Source organism: Podarcis erhardii (genome assembly GCF_964252035.2).
Source record: "Podarcis erhardii genome assembly, chromosome: 8".
In the NCBI taxonomy this organism is placed as follows: domain Eukaryota; kingdom Metazoa; phylum Chordata; class Lepidosauria; order Squamata; family Lacertidae; genus Podarcis; species Podarcis erhardii.
Window position 1 is genome coordinate 734,456 of NC_138499.1, and position 19,368 is coordinate 753,823.

Sequence of the window (19,368 nt, forward strand, 5' to 3'; positions counted from 1 at the left end):
ATTTTTAAAACTATGTGCTGCATACTGTGGTGACCCAGCATGTTTGGGTAGTAGGAGCTGAAATCCAAACCGTATGAAATTGAAGGAGAATGTCAGGGCCAAGCCCTGTTGGTTGTCCTGAGCTCCTCTGCCTCGTGTTCTGAGCCCCTCGCAGAAGCAGACAATATTTGCTGCTCCCTTTGTGGGGCCTGCCTTAACCTGTTTTGTTCTGCCATCAAGGTGTTTCCCAGCCTCCTGATCCCCCGAGAGCTCTCCAAGGTCTCTGGGACCTCACAGCTAGAGCCAGCTGCGTAGCTGACCACACAGGTGCCGGGTGTGGGGGCGTGGCCTGCAGCTGGGGGGGGCGATCTGTGCCCATGGGGGCGGGGCAAGCCTCTCTGACGCTTGGAGCCTTTATTGTTGTTGTTGTTGTTGTTGTTGTTGTTGTTATATCCCACCCTCCCCAGCCAAGACCAGGCTCAGGGCGGCTAACGCCAATATAAAAACAATTGATTGAAATACAACTTAAAAATAAGATTAAAATACAACATTAAAATGCAGCCTCATTTCAGTAGAAACTCAAATCAAAAACCTTTGGGGGATGAAAACGTCAAGTCTTCACCAAGGCCAACTATCCAGACTGGTCCTACGTGGGCCAGAAAAAAGCCAGGTCCCCAAATAGGAGTTCCATCACAGAAGGAAAAAGGAAAAAGGAAAGAGGGGAAGGGAATCAAATTGATTCCAAGCCAAAGGCCAGTCGGAACAACTCTGTCTTACAGGCCCTGTGGAAAGAAATCAGATCCTGCAGGGCCCTGGTCTCATGAGGCAGAGCGTTCCACCAGGCCGGGGCCAGTGCTGAAAAGGCCCTGGCTGTGGTTGAGGCTAATCTGACTTCCTTAGGGCCTTCCTTAGGTGTTGAGGCTTATCTGACTTCCTTAGGTGTTGTTATTTATGGACCTTAAGGTCCTCTGTGGGGCATACCGGGAGAGGCGGTCCCATAGGCACGAGGGTCTTCCACCTCCCCCTCAGCTGTAGGGCGGCTGAGAGGCAGTAGGCAGACGCAAGACCCATGCTGCTGTTACAGGCAGTGTGGAACCTGCAGGCACCTAAGGCACCACGTCACTCCTAAAAAGTTTTGTGAGCCCAATTTTTTTAAAATTCATTTTGTCACACTCAACACTCAGTGATGACACCCGGGGCTGAAGCCACTGGCTTGAGCCCCTGGTGCCCTCATAGGGGTCTCTGCCCATGTCCAAGGAACGGGCAGCTCCCATGAAACTTCCAGAAAAGGAATCATAACATGGAAGAGTTGGAAGGGGCCCCGAGGCTCATGGAGTCCTGGAATAAGCGCGTGCAGAGATGCTCCACTCGGCCCGATGCTCTTGTTGGTGGTGGGGCCAACGCTGCCTGTCCTTCGTCTTCCTCTTGCAGATGAAGAAGGAGGACTTGAAGCCCATCCACCTGAGCCACGGCCTGCAGCACCTGAGTCGCTCAGCCTTGGGCAGCCCCGTGCGGTGCGTGACGCACGATGTGCACGGGAATCGCTTTGTGGTGCTCGACTCAGAGAACAAGCTGCACTCCTTGAAGGAGGAGGGCTCCTACAAGAGCTGCCTGAGGGCCCCTGCCCCCATGGCCGGAATCCTGCACACCTCCCTGGTCAACCAGTTTGTGGCTTGGGACGAGGGCGGCCTCCAGGTCCTGGACTCCGGCTTCCAGCTGCTCTCCCAGGTCCGCTCCACCATGCCCATCCGATGCGGGATCTACAGCGAGAACCTGAACCGGATCCTGACCGCGGGGGACGGGAACCTGACCATCTGGGACTTCCGCTACGGCTGCCGGAGCCTGCAGTGCCGCGTCGTCCTGAGCGAGGGCCTGGGGCCCGGAGACGTCTTCTCCCACATCGCCCTGGACACCAGCAGCTTGCAGCCCCAGCGCTGCTTCGCCTCTAGCACGATGGGCGCTGCGGCCTGGGATATCTCCAGTGGGAAACTCCTCTCTTTCAAGAAGGAGCTCCACAACAGGTGAGGCTGCTCCCGGGCCCCGCAGAGAACCGGTCTTCCCAGCAAGGAGAGAGCCCCCCCCCGGGAAGAGGATGCCCCCATGGAAGGATGGGCTTTCAGTGCTGAGCTCTTGGGCACAGAGCTGGGGCAGGTTCCTCCTTGTTCCATTTTGGACTATATAAGGCAGCAGTTCCCAAACTTTTCTGGTCTGCCACCCACTTGGTTCCGTTAATTCATTTCCAGTGGCCCCTGCACCCTACTTTATAAAAAACATCATTCGGAGCAATGGCTTCCACAACCCACTAAGGGAGATAATTATTGCAGATTTTAGTTTTGTGCAGCTTGAAGCAATCGGATGCATAAAACCCTATTAGAATACAAATTGTCTGGACCCATTAATCAGATTCAAAGCTTCACTAAAACAGGTACAAAACAATGGTACCTCCAGAAAGTTGTATAAAGTGTATGTATATTCAAGCACAGGTTCTTCTTCTTAAATATATAACATAATTACAATCTGCAGAAATCAATGATATGTTTATTCCATAGCTTGTGTGAGCCTGGATCCAGCCTAAGTCTATACAACTCCCGGAGAGGGTAATTTACACCTCCTTCTCCTGCTGTGCCTGAGAACAGAGTCAAAAGGCAACTCCCTTTCAAAAAGGCAAATTTGCAATTGAATACCTTAATCATGTGACCTAAGGTTAAACACTCACCTGTAAGAGCAGAGAACATCATCAGTTAATCATTAACGCGCTTAGAGAGCTTCAGAATGGCCCAGTGGAATTTTCCACTGCGCAGCACCCAGGCTGCGGCTAGTTTGACCCCCACCCCACCCCCATGACTGAGAAGCACCTCCACTTGACCTCCTGTGGCCCCAGCGTTATTTGTTTTTATGATTTCTTAAATTTGTTAGTCACTTTATCTTGCCCAAGGCAACCCAAAGCAACTTGAGGAGGCATTTATCCAAGGAAACCAATGGGAAGTAGATCCCGAAGAGACGGGAAAGAGAGAGAGAATGTCTCTTCGCGCACAAAGCACAACATCCAGAATTCTCTCCCACAAGTTGTGGTGGTGGTGACTGAACCCTGGGGCTCTGAAAAGGGTGGCAGTTCTTGGTTTGTGTCCTGCCGCTAATACCTCAGAGCCACCTGGCTGAGCTGCTTTGGGAAGTGGAGGGCTGGCCTGCATGGTCCATGGAAACATAAGATCGTAGAGTGGTAGAGTTGTAAGGGATCCTGGAGACCACGCAGTCCAAGAAGGACCTGATGTAACCTGGGCTGCTCTTCTTCGTCTTCTCTCCCAGGGTGATCACAGACCTCACCTACTGCGAAGTGATCGGCTGTGCCATCACGGCCTCACGGGACACAACCATCAAGGTCTGGGACAAGAACTGGCACATTCAGATGGTCTTTGTGGGACACACGGGTGAGCGTGGGTGCGTCACTCTCAGCCAGGATGCGGAGAATTCCCCCCCCCCCAGCCGCTAGGAAGGCCTTTGGCAAGAGACCGACGCCTCTTTCCCCCTTAGGCTGGGACACACTCACATTCGCAGCGCCTCTGGCTGCTGCCTCCCTCGCAGGAGTGGCGTATCCAAGAGGGGTGCCTCATCGTCATGGGGCAGCCCTGGCTGCAATAGCCACTCTTTCCTCCTACAGGATAGTTTTATGGCCAGAAAGTCAATGGGGAAGTTTTTCCCAACATGAAAATACAACGATGGGAGGCTGAACCTGTTGAATTTCTGCCTAGCACGCAGCTGCTAAAAGGCATAAGGGTGCCTAGCAGTTGTTGATGTTGAATGTCTCTAGGTCTTTGATAAGGTCTGCTGAGCCACTGTTGGACGTTTAAATATCTATCCTGGCCAAAACATCTAGCTATATGAATTAGTACTGGGTTGCAAGTGCGGGAATGTTCAGGGATTCAGGAGAGGATATATTGTCTGATAATAGCCTTTCCAGCTTGTGTTAACAAGTTCACAATTTAGCAGAGTAACATTCCCCTTTTTAAACTCACAGCAGATGCGTTTGCTCAGACGCTCTAAAGCTTCTATAAAAGATAAGACACGACCAGTCTTCTATAAAAGTATAAAAAGAGTTTACTCACATTCTGTTCACAGTTGGATCCCAGAAGGCAGACTTAGCTTCGAAAAGTAACATACACGTGGAAACTATCTCATAAGGAGATAGTTTGTCCTCTCTTGGCTGGAGGCCAAAAGAGCATCTTTGGCTAAGCAGATGTTGCTTATTTAATGCATGTAGTCAAAGGGAGAGAGATGGCTGCCCTGCCCTGTGCTTTTGTCATTACCTGCACAGGTGAGGCCACACCCACCTCTAGTCACATGCAGAGGAAGTCTGTCCCAGCCCAGAAGGAAACAGGAAGTTTACCTGCTGGCTGGACAAGCATTCCTCCCCATGTGTAAACAAGTTCACTCTAGGAATGTTGTACTTGACTGCTCTTGTGCTTCACATCCCACAGTAAGGAGAACCAAGAGCTCAAAGCAGAACCAGGTGGAGCCTGTTACAGATAGGTAGCCGTGTTGGTCTGCCATAGTCAAAACAAAACAAATTCCTTCCAGTAGCACCTTAAAGACCAACTAAGTCAGTTCTTGGTATGAGCTTTCGTGTGCATGCACACTTCTTCAGATACACAGGTGGAGCCTGTTCTCCTTCCTGCAGCTCTTCTGAAGATGCGCGAAGGCATTGATCCGCTCCTGTCTCCATCCCCACGTAGCTGTGACCGGCTTTGGCCCCCTTTGAGCTTCTTGTGCCCCCCCCACCTTGTGCCCCCAGGTCCGGTCGTTGCTGTGACCATCTACCCTCAGAGGCCCCTCATCTTCTCCGCCTCCCAGGATGGCACCATCCGCACCTGGAACCTCAACACCATTGACCAGGTGGACCAGGTCCATTTGTCGGAGCCCGTGGAGACCCTGAAGGCCGTGACCCTTTCTCACGTCGTCTCCGTCTCCGGCTCGTCCCTGACCCTCTGGAAGATCAACAAGCTCTACTCGCTGTACACACCCGTGGGCTGCCCCGTCCGGCGCATCAGCTGCGTCAACCTGGAGGCCCTGGGCAGCTTCCCCGTCCGCGCCCTCTGCGTCTGCCAGGACTCCACCGTGCGGATGGTGGATGCTCAGAGCGGAGTCATCATTGCCATCCTCTTCCTGGACAGCCCCCGCCAGGGCCTGGACGTGGCGTACTGCCTGCCCCGGGAGACCCTCTTTGTGCTGATGGAGGATGGCGCTGTGCTGTGGGTCAACAGCGCCCAGGACCCCATGCAGGTCAAGAAGAGCCTTCCGGGCCACACCTGGGCGTCTGCCCCCTGCTGCCTCCTGGTCTACAGCCACGTGTTGGACCCAGAGAAGGCCTATTCCCAGTGGCTGGATGTGCTGGATTGCAAAGGCTACAGGAAGCAGTGGCTGAAACTCCCGGATAAAAACAGGTGAAGCGGGTGAGATGGACGGGGCGGGACTCGAGAGAAGCCCCTCTCTTTTTTTCCAATTTTTTTTATTGGTTTTCACAACATTATAAAGAAACAAACATAAATCATAGCCTTATTGAAAATTACACTTATTAACATTGTTAAGTGACTTCCTCGCTTCCCCTTGGTTGGATTTCATTGCATATTCTTTTAACGGTATTCCAAATCTCAGTTCTTATAAAATTTAACTTAAACATTAACATCCTTAAATCTTCACATTGTAAAATTAAACATATTAAGTCATCACTTAACATAAATAAAATCCTAAGCCAATTAAGTATCTGCAAGCTGTTTTCAGTTAATTTAACTTAACATATTTATCTAAGTAATCATTAAATTTAATCCACTCTTCCTGATACTCCTGCGCCTTCTGGTCGCGAACTCTTCCGGTTAGGTCGGCTAGCTCTGAAAAATCCATCATCTTCATCTGCCGTTCTTCTATCGTTGGTAATTCTTGGGTTTTCCACTTTTTAGCTAACAAAATACGAGCAGCAGTTGTGGCATACAAAAATAATTTAACATCTTTTGAGAGAAGCCCCTCTCACCTCCTTCATTGCCAGGGCTGCCAGTGGGTCTTACTCTCCGGTAGGTGCTGCTGCCACCCTCCTTCCCAACTACTCCTTCATCCTGCCAGGGGTGCAGCAAAGCAGCTGCTGGTCAACGTTCCCTTATGAGTTAATTTAGCGTGTAAAGGCAGCCCACACTCTCATCAGAAGACCCTCAGAAGAGCCTGCGGGGTTAATAATAATAATAATAATAATAATAATAATAACAATAATAATAATTTATTTATACTCCACCCATCTGCCTGGGTTTCCCCAGCCACTCTGGGCGGCTTCCAGCAAAACATTAAAATACAATAATTCATCAGATATTAAAAGCTTCCCTTGCAACTCCATTCCTAAACTCCCAGTAGCAGAGGCTCCAGGCGTCCCGGCACATGGGATGCTGAAAACCAGAGTCTGCCCTGCCTAGCGGAAGCCAGGCTCCTCGATCTGCTGGAAGGGCCAAGGCACCTGGGCTGTCCTCCTGAGACACAGCAGACCACAGCAGACATTCCTTTTCCATGTGCCTTAAATCCTGTGCTTTACATTCCCCATGTCTGCCTGCCTTTCCCCCCGCTATTTTTTTATTTATTAATACTGTATTTTTTATTAATATTTTAACAATAAGAACATCAAACATCACATTTCAAAAGCAGGAGCTGTAGAACACCAAAACTGGAATTTCCCCATTAGAAACATGCACAGTCACTGATTTGGTGTCAACATATAAAACCATGATAGAGTATGACAAACTAATCAAACTACAAGTAATATCTATACCAAGTCATGATACACATAAAAAAATGAAATGAAATAAAAGTATCATGGAAAGTCTTAAAATAAATAATGCTTTGAGGTGGCTTGAAGTGAGAACAAAAATGAAACCTTAGACTATTCATATAACTAAAGAACTACATGGCAGAAGGATGTTATTTTTCCCCCAGGTGAGCCAGGTTCACCCAAGAACCTGGGCGGGGAGAGGGGGGGGTTAGGAAATGATGCCAAGCACACACTTCAAAGCGCTGTGGTGCAAGAAGATTACAAGGTTTGGCTATGCTCACGAAATCTATAAAGTCAACCCAAGTTGCAGCAAAATTCTCTTTTTGAATTTGTCCTTGTGCAAACCCTTTTCTTTTCTTTTACCACATCCAGATTGGGCTAATCCTTCCACCGACCCCAGAAACTGCCATTCCACCATGCATAGCTGTCTGAACATGCTTATCAAAGGACGCTTCTCTTCCCCTCCCCCCCCCCCAGGTTCCTGCTAATTTTGGGGCACAAAACGGGCTTCCTGACCGTGGTGGAGTGGTTTCTGGCCCGAGACCGGTACAAGGTGGAGGCTCATGGCACCCAAGCGGTCACAGCCTTGGCTGAATACCCCACGCAGATGTGTATCATTTCGGCAGGTGAGTCCTCTGGTTAGGCAAACCCAAATATCAGGGATGGGGGGTGCAGATCTTCACCCTCCATGTATCCTGCCCCCCCCCCCCCGGCACACGAGTGCTGCCCGGCAGTAATACGGGGAGGAGCTCAGACCCCCGACCCACAAATATTGAGGGGGATGAAGCCCCTTCTGCCCTATATAGTTGGTGTCCCCAAAGGTCAGAGAAGGTCTTTTGGTAGTCCAGCTCTGGAGCTCCCTCCCCCAGGAGACCCTGACCAACGTGGATGGCTTTAAAAGAGGATGAGGTAAATTCATAGAAGCCTCTGGATGTATATTTTCCTCTAGGAGACTTACTTTGGTCAGAATCGAATCTACCCTTCTAGAGTTGATGCCAAATACATCGCTTCTGGTCAATGAGCCACCAGAGCTGCTAAAGAGCCATGAAAATTTGTGTCTGGGCCTTTTTGGATTTGTCTGCCCATGCGCTATCTGAAACCCAGTGGGCACCTTGGTTGCCAGATGTGAAATATCACGTTTACTTGAATGTAATGCTCACCTTGAGGTGTGCATTGGATTTGACAGCGCATTAGATTCGTGTAAATATGGTATATTGGGAATGTTTTCAGCTCTCCTGCCCCACTGCAAGGAAGGTACAGTTTCCAGCCTAAACATCTTAATGATTTGTGCCCTTCAGTAGTACTTAGAGAGAGACAGGGGCCAGGAATTTAGCAGTTCAGAGGTGGATAGAAATACAGGGATACAAAAATCAAACCATTCATTCTATTTTTGGGGACTCAGATGTAAGAAAAGGGCAGGAGACGTATCCGTGTATAAGACGCCCCCTATTTTTTGACATTATTTTTAAGGGGAAAAACCTAGTCTTATACACGGAAAAATACGGTAATTCTGCTAAGTGGCTACAGCAAAATTCTATGACGAGTTCAACAGTGGAATCCACCATTAGATATTTAGAATATTTGCTGGAACCAAGACCACTGGTGGAGGAAGAGGAGTGCGGGGGGAGTGCACCGCCCCCGGCAGTGCAATCCTGGTGGGGTGCCATCGTGGCTGCCCCCCCGTCTGCGCTGGGCACCACACCCATACAGGTGGCATGCCCCACCCCCAGGACACGCACCAGCCCTGCCCCAGCCTGCTCTCTGCCCCCCTGGTGCTGGAGCATGAAGCTCTGCCACTGAACAAGACCCCTGGTTAGAAGGGACTCGGGCATCATGCAGACCAGCCCCTCCAAACTCAAGGCAATAACATGGTGTAGATCTGCTGGGGCTGACCCTGTGCCTCTCCTTGCCCCTGGGGCAGGTGCCGATCGCACAGTGAAGATGTGGCGCGTCTTCCCCTACACCACGGAGTGCCTGGTCCCGCTGCTGAGCTTCTCCTGCGCCTCCCCTGCCTTGCACCTGTGCTCCCTGGGGGAGACGCTGGCGGTGGCCTTCCAGGACCCCCAGACGGCCACCTATAGCGTCGTCTACTATAACCTGATGAAGCAGACGCGCTCCGAGCACAAACCCGAAGACGACGCCCAGGACGACATCACAGGTGCGCGGGAGCCGGGAGGGCGCAAAGGCCAGGCGGGGGGGGGGGGGCTCGGCTCTCCTGTCTCACAGCTGCCGCCCCCTCGCTGCCTCCCTTCCTCCAGGCCTCTGCTGCTGCCCCAACCTGAAGCTCTTTGCCTCGTCCAGCAGAGATGGATCCGTGAAGATCTGGGACATTGAGAACAAGCTGCTGCGGTGACTGACGGGCCGGATTCTGAATGGGGAATGGGGGTGTCCTGTGGGCCGGGCTAGCCTCCTGCTCCCGATGGGGCTCTCTCCTCCTTGCAGCTTTTGCACCCAGCACTGGAAAGCAGGTGGCCTTTAAGGAGAGGCTGGGGGCCATCTGTCCGGGATGCTTTAGTTGCCATTCCAGCATCGCAGGGGCTTGGGCTGGATGGCCCTTGGGGAGCCCATCTCTACAATCCTATGTCTGCTGGCATGCCTTTGGTGAGCAAGCACAGGGGCATCGGAAGCTGCAGGCCACAGGTTCCTCCAACTCAGCATCATCCACACAAGGGTCTCCCCAGACTTAGTCTCCAGCTGTTGCTGGACTACAATTCCCATCATCCAAAGCTCACAGGACCAGCGATCGGGGATGATGGGAACTGTAGTACAAAACCAGCTGGGGACGCAAGTTTGGGGAACCCTGGTCTACACTGACTGGTAGCAATGGCTCTGGCAGGCTTTGAGCAGGCCTCTCCCCCAGCCTCGTCTGGAGACGCCCAGGGACCAGCCCCAGTCTGGCACCCACTCAGCTGGGAGCAAGCGCCATGGGGATCCAGCAGGCTTCATTCGGAGCAAGCCAACTCTATGCCGTGTCCCACACAGGGGTGCCTGCTTTGCTTGCAGGGCAGTGTGGTACCCCCTGGTTGTTTTGGAGGCTGTTGGAAGTTTGAAACGTTTGCTCTCCCGACACCCGAGGAAAGGAAAAGGAAATATCTGCAGGCAACCCTCCTCCTCCTCCACTTCCCCACCAGCGTTTGGAGTTGCCATCGCGGCTGTTCTCACAATTCCTTTCCCACCTTCCCTTTAATTTTCCTGATCCATCCATTTCTTGTTTCTGTTTAGAACTGTAGATTTGGAAGGGACTCCCCTGGGTCATCCATCCCAACCCCCCACCCCCAATGCAGGAATCCCAGCTGAAGGATCCAATGAGACTGTATATCCATACCTACCTTTCAGGCGACCGCGCCTTTCCCACACCTGACAACCGAGTGTTTTGTTTGGATTTTCAAGCAGAGCTTAAGGCGGCCTCTGTACTCCGTATGGTTTTAATCTTTCCGTCGGTGGTGGAGAGTCTGTGTTAGCTCGCCTGCCTCTGCTCTGGGCTGCCCAACCGGGGCTTGTGGGGTTTTGGGGAAGGGTCCCTGGAAGCCAAGCTCACCCCCCCCCATTTCTGCCCTGCAGGCACCTGAAGATGAACAGCATCCCGGAGAGCCTGGCCTTTGCCAACCCCTGGGGGGACCTCCTGGTTGGGCTGGAGAAACACGTTTTCCTCATCCACCACAACAAGTACCTGCCCAACTACTACAGGATGAAGGTGGGGTGCCTGGTGTCCCTTGGGGGGGTGCAGGCCATCCGGCCAGGCTCCCCGCTGCTGCCCCCGTGCTCTTTGCTGGGGACGGCCGTGGAGCAGGTCCCACGAAGTCTGTGCCCTGGGACAACGACCCCTTCCTGTCTCCTGCAGCTGCTGTGCGCCAGGTTCCTGGAGCCCCTCAAGGGTGTCCCTCTCCCCATCAGCGATTCCCACTTTGAGGCTCTGGTCAAGGAGAACGTCCGGCGGCTGAAGCAGGACCCACCCTTGGAGGAGACCGAGTAAGATTCCAGACAGCAGCCGAGCACCCAGAGCCAGGGGCACAGCCCCTGGCTCCTTCCCTTGCTCTGGTGGCCCTTAGCAGGGCTGCTGAGATGAGGACACCTATGGATCTAGCGCTATCCGTGCACACCGGTGCAAAATGACAGGTCCCTGCCCCGAGGACTTTACATTCTGTCATTTTAGGAGGGGAAAGGAAATGGAGGCAGGGAAGAAACAGAGGAATGGGTACATTTGTTTTGTCAATCCCTGCGTAGGCTAAGCTGCAGTGTGCCTTGGGGGCGGGGGGCTGCAGGAGCTCGAGGTGTTGTGGCAAAGGCGCCATAGAAAGGTTGGTTTTAGAAGGGAGAGGAAGGAGGGCAGAGAAAGATTCCTGCTGGATCCCTTCCAGCTCTACCATTCTGTGGTTCTGTTTGGGGAGGCAGTTCCCAGGGCAGAGAGGCCACTGGGTGGCCCAGGGTGGTGCTGGCGGCTGTTTTTGGACAGAGGAGCAGCTGAGCATCCCTGGGGAGAGGTCCAAAGTCAGGATGCCAAGCTGCCTCTGGCGTCTCCTCTGTCTGTCTCTCTTTTGTTCTCTCCCCCCCCCCCAGGTCCCCTGTGCCTGGAGCCCGCAGGATGGCCTTGCAGGAGTCCAGAGTGCTCCGCGACATCCACGCCAGGGCAGAGGTAAGGCCTGCCGCTCCCCCTGAGGAGACCAGAGCTGCTTCAAAGGGCAGCAGTGCCCTCGCTGGTGCCAAGGCCAGCTCCACAAGAGCCATGCGCCACTCAGCACCAGGGGAAGCGGCCCTGGAGTCCCGTGTGCAATGTTTCACAACAGGCGTTGGTGAGATGGAAACGAGGGTTCAAGGGAGAGCAGAGATCAGGCCCTTCCCAAGGGGGAGAGCAGGCTGCAAGAGGGGAGAGCGTGTCTGGAGGGGGGGAGAAGGGAGGCCCACATCCCCAAGGCTGAATCTGGCTGGGCAAGGGGCTCTCTGGCCACGGGGCAGAGCATGGGAGGGAGGAGAGAGGGGCAGAGAGGCCTTGGGCATGTGGGCCTCCATTCTCCTCTGCCCCCCCCCGCACCCTCTTGCAGGGACTCTCCCAGATGGCCGACAGAGACCAGGATCTGGAGCTGGTCCAGAAGGGGAAGGCAAGCGTGACCAAGAAATCGCGGCCCACCAAGGAAATGAAGGAAGAGGCCTTTGAGAAATACCTGCAGATATTCTACAAGCCGCAACCCAAAATTGAGGTGGGGCTGGGCTGCTTCACTGGGCTGGGGGGTCGATGGGACTTGGTGGCAGGGAAGGGGCACCTTCCAGGCAAGTGGGTCTCCGTGGAGGAGCTCCTGCAGCCCCTTCTTGCCTTGGATGGAAGGGCGAGGGGAGGCCAGCAAGGAAGAGGTCAGACTTCCCAGGAGCTTTTGCTCCTTTGAGCATCTCCTCTGCAGAGCCTGTTCATCCAGTTGGGCTGCCTCACAGGGGGCATTTATTGCATCTCCCCTCCCCTCCGCCATTTCTCTCCTCCCAGATCCCGGTGGAGGACACCTTCAATGCCGACGAGGTGCTGGAAGCCATGTGCCGGGCAAAGTCCATATCGGAGCTCTATGGGCCAGAGGGCATGTTCCTGGGCTGCTTCCCTCCACCCATTTCCCTGCAAGGTCCAGAGACGTTGGAGGTAACTGGTGGGGCGCCCCCCCTCCATGCCATGTGGTCTCCTGCCTGGTGTCTCTGCCCTCTCACTGGTGGCTCTGAGTCAAAGGCCGACTCCCACTGGCACTTCCTCCGTTCCCCTTGGCGAGAGATGCCTTTGAAGCCCCCAGGGTGATGTGGCCCTGGGGCTGAGCTTCAGCATGTCCTCCAGGGCTTGCCAAAGACTTTTGCCTCCTTTTGGGCTGCCTGAGGTGATGCCACTGAGTAAGGACTGAGTGGCATCTTGGGGCGACTGTGTGGCGCCATCTTGGTTTGCAAGAGACCTGATTCTTCTGCCTCGGAAAGAGACCCCCTTCCTCCTGCCTTCCCCGCAGGACACCAGCCCCCCTGCAGAGGGGAGCCCGCAGGCCGTGCTCTCAACAGCCCCATCTGTGTCAGAAATCAAAGAAGCTTTATCCCCGCTTCCTCCTCCAGTAAGATTCCCGCTTTTTGGAGTGAGGAGGAGCAAGAGTGAACAGGTGAGGGTCTTTGGGGGGCAGCTGGAGCGGGGAAGGGGCTGGGGCAGCAGCAGAGGACTGAGAGTGCCCCTCTTGTCTCCCAGTTAGGCCTGGCACAAAAGGGAAAGAGACCCCCCAAGGAGAAGAGGAGGAGGCTGCCCCCTCCGGTGCCCCCGCCAGTGGTGACAGCCCCTGAGGAGGTCCTGGAGCCCAGCTCTAGCCCCCCCTTGGACGAAGCGGAGAAATCTCCCCCCAGCACAAGACGTCCTTCCCCAGGCCTCATGCTCTCTGGCATGGACACCAGGGGGAGCAAGGTCAAGATCCGTCGGGCAACGGTGAGATTCCAGAGGTGGGGGCAGGGGGGCATGGAAGCAGGAAGCCCACGGACTGACAAATGGGCACACACAACATCTGTTGTTTAAAATGTGTGCCCGCCTGATCCCAGAAGTTGTGGGCGCACTTGAAGCTGCCGCCTTACCCTGAGTCTGACCTTTGGTCTGTCCAGCCCAGTGTTGTCTTCTCTGGCTGGCAGCAATCACTCTCTCTGCAGGGTCTTCCTCAGAGCCTTTTAACTAGGGTGGGCTATTTGGGCAGTCAGGCCCTTTGAGCTTGAGATGCTGTGAAGGAATGAACCCAGGACCTTTTGTATGCTGAGATGGTTTCACTCACACATCCATCGAATGGAGGGGCTCGCGGCATCCACACCCGGCCCAGCCGGCTTCTTCATCAGACTCGGCTTTGGATCCAGCACAGAGCAAGCAGGTCTCTGTGGTTCCAGCTTCCAGCCCAGCCCAGCTCACAAACAGCCGGGGGTGGGGATTGGAGGACTAATGGCCCCTCCATTAGTCTGGAGGGCCCCATCACTTAGTTGCAGCTCTCGCATCCCATCACAGGATTTTGGGAGGCTGGTGAGGACGCTTCCATGGCCAGCTAGTGTGTTGCCTCCGTCTATCTTGGAAGACCTTGGAAGAGTCTCTCTTCAGGGGTAAAGTCAAACGGCTGGAGAGTTATGGCACCTGCGGTGGCTGTAGAGACCAATACAGGAGAGAGATGTTTTATGGCAGGAGGGCCTCTTCTGTGGTGGCTCCCCACCTGTGGCTCACCTGGCGCCTTCCTTACATATCTTTAGGTGCCAGGCAAAAGCATTCCTCTTCTCCGATGGCCTTTGGCTAATTAAGCAATCTATGGCTTTTTAAACAGTGGGGAGACGGGGTGTCATTGCTTTTGTTTGTTACTATGGTATGTATTTTTTCATTTTAATATTGTAAACCACCCGGTGATCCTCGGTTGAAGAGCAGTATAAAAATTTAATAGAGAATAACAAGAATAAGAATAATAGTCTTACAAAGGATCTTGTCAGACTAGTTTGGCAATTTATTCTATTGAATTCTAAGCCTCCCTACATGCAGGGCTCCAAGTATTGGAAGGGACTCGGGGCATCATCCAGACTGAACCCCCCGCCTTGCCCCAGCCCACAATGACATTGTGTTTTAATGTTGCAACCCACCCAGGAACCTTAGGGTAAAGGGCAGGTCATTAATAATAATCATTATAGTCCCAAGAGAGGACTGAAGTCTGACAAAAGACCCTTCTGAGTTTGGCCTGCAAAGTTAACCCGAGCTCCTCCTTTTCCTTGCCCTTTACCCTAGACCCAGTGTGGCGTAGTGGTTCAGAGCGGTGGACTCGTAATCTGGGGAACCGGGTTTGCTTCCCCGCTCCTCCACCTGCAGCTGCTGGGTGACCTTGGGGCCAGTCACACTTCTCTGAAGTCTCTCAGCCCCACTCACCTCACAGGGTGTTTGTTGTGGGGGAGGAAGGGAAAGGAGAATGTGAGCCGCTTGGAGACTCCTGAAGGGGAGTGATAAAGCGGGATATCAAGTCCAAACTCTTCTCCTTCTCCTTCTTCAGTTGAATAAAGACTTGGATGCAATCAAAGAGTCCAAAATGCGTCCTTCCGTCTCACCCCCTTCACAACTGTCCTCAACCCCCAGTTTCCCTGGGGAGCCCATCAAGAGCGAGAAGGTAAGAGGGGGCCCACCTTGGCTCACCTGCTGCTGCTGCTGCTGCCGCAACCTTGCCTCCCTCGGGGGCTGCAATTGGCGGGTGCGGCGGCTCTCCGGGGATGTCCTCCCTCAGGACCCTGACCAAAGCTTTATCCTGCCCAAGGCAACCCAAAGTGACTTCCAACCAACCACGGAAATGAACAGGTTGGGGGCCATCATTGCCTCATGAGGGAGGGAGTTCCACAGTTTCGCTCTGTGGTGCGTGAAGAAGGACTTAGTTTTATTTGTCCAGAATCTTCCTACTCTCAGCTTCGCTGGAGTTCTGACGCCACCCCAGAGCCCAGCAGAACCCCCACCCACCCCCCGCAGTTCCCCATTTCTCTCAGCCACCGCCAGAGGGAGAATCTCCCCCTCCCCTGTAAAAGAAACAGCCCACCCACCATGGGTGTAATTCTATGTCTTTGGGCTCCAGCGCAGGAGGGGCTGGCGAGGCCCCCGATGTGGACGTTGGCGGGTGTTGGGGTGGTTCTGTGTCCTGTGCCATTCCCTGGCTGGTGGGAGGCATTTTGGAGATGGGGGCAGAAGGTGCAAGCGAGGTGAGGGGGAAAGGAGTGAGGTACGCAGGTGTCCTCCTCTGTGCCTCACCTGGGCGACCATGGATTGTGTGCCTAGAGTGTCGTCTTCAAGGAGTCTCCCTCGACAGACAAGAGCCAGGAGTCTCCTTCATCGCCAGGCAAGAGCCAGGGGTCTCCTTCCTCACTTGACAAGAGCCAGGGGTCTCCTTTGTCGCCAGGCAAGAGCCAGGGGTCTCCTTCGTCGCCAGGCAAGAGCCAGGGGTCTCCTTCCTCACTTGACAAGAGCCAGGGGTCTCCTTTGTCGCCAGGCAAGAGCCAGGGGTCTCCTTCCTCGCTTGACAAGAGCCAGGGGTCTCCTCCCTTGCCAGCCGGGAGCCGGGTGTCGTCTCCATCGTTCGCAGCCAAGAGCCAGGAGTCCCATCCATCTCTGCCAGTCGGGAGCCAGGAGTCGTCTCCCTTCTCACCTGCCAGGAGCCAGGAGTCTTCGCCAAAGTCCCTGGGCTCCGTTTCCCGCATGAAGAGCCAGACCTCTTCCGTCATCATCAAGGGCTTCTTTCCCGAGAGGCCGCCTTCCGGCAGCAAGGAGTACTTCAGACTGCAGGTTGTGAGGCTTCTCTGGGCCGCTGGCTCCTTCCTCTCCCCCTTGTTCTCCTCCTCCTCCTCCTCCTCCTCTGGCTCCTGGGAGAGGCCACAAGCCAGTCTGCTGCCAGGGCCTGAGGCAGAGAGTTGGCACCGCTCCTCCTCTCTGGCAGCGCCCTGAGCAGCTGCATTTCCAGGGCAGTGTCATGGCCGGGCGAGGGGGGGCCTCTCTCCCTAGAAAAGCTAAGCTGGGGGACCACTGCTTAGGTGTGCTCTGGCTGGGCATAAGAAGCTAAGAAGAGCCTGTCTGCTGGATCAGGCCCACCTGGTCCAGCATCATGTCCTCACAGTGGCCAGCCAGATGGGCATTAAGGGAAGCTCCCTAGCAAGACCCGAACGCAACACTATTCTCCCCTCGTTGCCCCCCATTACCTGGGATTTAGATGTAGACTGTTCCTGGGCATGGAGGTTCTGCCTTTAAAGCAGACCTCTGTAAGAAGAGCCTGCTGGATCAGGCCAATGGCTCATCTAGTCCAGCAGCCAGGTGCCTCTCTGGGGGACACCCACGAGGGAGACCTGAGCACTAAAGAGCATGTGTGTATGGCAGACAAGCTCTGTGTGACCTTCACAGGAGGGAGTAGGGGAAGAAATCCAATTCCGCTCACACCTAAAGCTGAATTTAGCAAATTCCCACTTTCCAAAAGAATACGAGAACTGAAATGCAGGCACCTGTCGAAAGTCACCCAATATTCCCTATGAAGTTTTCCAATGAGACAAGGTTTACAAAAATTCCAGAAGGGGTGGGGCAAGCCCCCAAGGTTTGCTGTTGGGGTGCGGAAGGCGGCTGCTGTCTGAACTGCTTTGCTCTCCCTTGCCAGGAGCTGGAGAGCCACCATGCACCACTGCCCAGGCTATCGTCTGGCTTCATCCCCAACTCGGTGGCCACCCTGCAGTTTCACAGCCAGGAGATGCTGGCGGATGAGAGAGATGAGAGACTCGTGAGGGTGGTGGAGCCGGTAAGGCGGAGCAGGGCGTCCTCCCCCTGCACCCTCAGTGCCAGGCCTGCTGGGGGGCGGCTGGCTGCGGCTGAGCAGAGAGGCTGCGGGCCTGGGCTGCGCTCTCGGGGGGACCCTGCCTGGAAGCCTGGGAAAGGAGCAGGCAGGAAACAAACTCAGCACCCAGAGAGGACCAACCTTGGCAGGGAGCGTGCAAGACACGTTTGAGACACCCTGGGGCAAAACCACAACGCAATGCCTGCTTGCTTTGCTGCTCCAGCCTAGCTCTAACTGCTGTTCTTCCCTCCAGGCCAGGGGTGGCCAACTCTCAAGAGTTAAATCCTGGCAGTGATCTACCCCAGTTTTTGGGGTTCAGGTCAAAGTTGTTGAGCTTCTTTGGGGGGAGCAACTTCAAACAACTTCAAAGTTGTTTGGCTTCTTTGGGGGGGAGCCAGTGATCTACCGGTGATCTACCACAGACGTCCAGTGATCTACCGGTAGATCGCAACCTACCTGTTGGACGTGCCTGAGGGCTCCCAATTGGCCTCCCACTTGGAACCTGTCCTGGTTCAGACCTGCTTAGCTTGGGAAGTGCAGCCATCTCAGGAGGCTGTCTGTGGGTGGGGAACTGTGGGACACAAGGGGGGGGGTCTCCTCTTGGCCGAGGGGGCCTGCACTTTCCCTTCTGCTTTTGCTAGGAGACAGAAAGCCACTTGAGAACGGTCCCAGTGTGGAAGGAGGACGAGGAGCCCAGGACACGGGTTTCTGAAGAGATCAGCATTAAACCGAGTCCAAAACAGGTAAGCAGGCCCCTCTTCCTTACCTGGGATGGTCCTCCTGCCTCTCTCCTGCTGCTGGCAAGGGATGTCCTGAGAGGGTCCTGTGTGGCAAGGGACCCATAAGCAAGGGACCCCCAAGTCAGGCTGTTTCTCTCTCTGTGTGTGTGGGTCTCCATTGGTTTCTCCTCATTTTATTTTGTTTTAAATAAACAAAACAAACAAAAGATAAATAACTTAAAGTATTTAATGCCTTAGAAATTGAACTTAATAGGTATGTTCGGATCGGATAAAATGTCAGCGATGTGGATTAAATAAAGCAAATTACACATACATCTGGAATTGTTCTCAAAAATAAATATTCTGGAAATTGGTTCAGGCTATTATATCTATTAGGATGTCACATACCATTGGACAAAAAATATTTCTACTAAATATTATGTAAAATATGTTATTCCAGATAATGGTCAAGAAACTGTGTTTAACCTTATAACTGCTGCTAAGATATAAATAGCTAAAAATGTGGGGAAGCATATATCTGCCTATATCTGAATGGAGAAAATTTGGTCTATGGTAACTATGGTTAATTTAGAAAGGAATGCATATTAACCACTCCAACGGGTTTATGGGAAACTGACATTTTTGGCAGTGTTTTGGAGGAACATTGCCAAAAATGGTTCCTCCTCTTTATTCCAGACGGCTCTTCCTGAGATCTTCCTGACGCAGCTGGATGAATCTCAATACCCCGAGCCGAAGAAAGAGCCTCCCTTCTTTGTCTTGCCATTCCTGGACATGCTGTGGTTCCAAGATCTTTTTCCTGAGGTGAGAGGCTGAAGGGCAACGAGGATCTGCAGAGCATCCCTGAGGGCCAAGGAGGGCCAAGGAGGATTCCTGCTGCCCATGGGACCTTCTCCCTGCCCCATCCCTTGTATAGCTGGGGCTCTGCTTGCCACAGACCTGGGAGACAAAGGTTTCCTCTACTGGCAGAGCCACTTTTTGTGTAAATGGTCTTCTCCCTAAGAAAGAATGGCAACGGGCCTGCAACCACAGGCTGATCCTATATATAACAATAATAATAATAATTTATTATTTATACCCCACCCATCTGGCTGGCTTTCCCCAGCCACTCTGGGCAGCTTCCAACAAAACATTAAAATACAATAACCTATTAAACATTAGAAGCTTCCCTAAACAGGGCTGCCTTAAGATGTCTTCTAAAAGATTGGTAGTTATTTTTCTCTTTGACATCTGGTGGGAGGGTGTTCCACAGGGCGGGTGCCACCACCGAGAAGGCCCTCTGCCTGGTTCCCTGTAACTTGGCTTCTCGCAGCGAGGGAACTGCCAGAAGGCCCTCGGAGCTGGACCTCAGTGTCTAGAAACGACTTTGCTGTCCAACTGTGATCTGAAGGGATCTCTAAACCCAGCTGACAAGGACCCCTCCCTTAAGCTCTAGAAAGGTCAAATGAAAAAGAGCTTTAGATTTGTGTTTTGAAAGCCCAGAGGATGCAGAACATAACAATTGTGTGTGTGTGTGTGTGTGTGAGAGAGAGAGAGAGAGAGAAAGAAA

At 53.4% G+C, this 19,368-nt stretch overlaps 1 protein-coding gene across 1 annotated transcript in view; it reads left to right on the forward strand.

Moving 5' to 3' along the window:
- Nucleotides 1–19,368, forward strand: part of WDR97 (WD repeat domain 97) — a 37,490-nt gene that overhangs the window by 2,841 nt on the left and 15,281 nt on the right. The window contains exons 4-21 of the mRNA XM_081874915.1: nucleotides 1,411–2,000; nucleotides 3,286–3,407; nucleotides 4,769–5,417; nucleotides 7,259–7,407; nucleotides 8,703–8,939; nucleotides 9,040–9,130; nucleotides 10,343–10,475; nucleotides 10,623–10,750; nucleotides 11,339–11,414; nucleotides 11,821–11,976; nucleotides 12,255–12,401; nucleotides 12,751–12,894; nucleotides 12,978–13,208; nucleotides 14,782–14,895; nucleotides 15,549–16,052; nucleotides 16,909–17,046; nucleotides 17,724–17,825; nucleotides 18,498–18,623. Coding sequence (XP_081731041.1) covers nucleotides 1,411–2,000; nucleotides 3,286–3,407; nucleotides 4,769–5,417; nucleotides 7,259–7,407; nucleotides 8,703–8,939; nucleotides 9,040–9,130; nucleotides 10,343–10,475; nucleotides 10,623–10,750; nucleotides 11,339–11,414; nucleotides 11,821–11,976; nucleotides 12,255–12,401; nucleotides 12,751–12,894; nucleotides 12,978–13,208; nucleotides 14,782–14,895; nucleotides 15,549–16,052; nucleotides 16,909–17,046; nucleotides 17,724–17,825; nucleotides 18,498–18,623 — 3,837 coding nt within the window. The remainder of the gene's footprint in view (nucleotides 1–1,410; nucleotides 2,001–3,285; nucleotides 3,408–4,768; nucleotides 5,418–7,258; nucleotides 7,408–8,702; nucleotides 8,940–9,039; nucleotides 9,131–10,342; nucleotides 10,476–10,622; nucleotides 10,751–11,338; nucleotides 11,415–11,820; nucleotides 11,977–12,254; nucleotides 12,402–12,750; nucleotides 12,895–12,977; nucleotides 13,209–14,781; nucleotides 14,896–15,548; nucleotides 16,053–16,908; nucleotides 17,047–17,723; nucleotides 17,826–18,497; nucleotides 18,624–19,368) is intronic.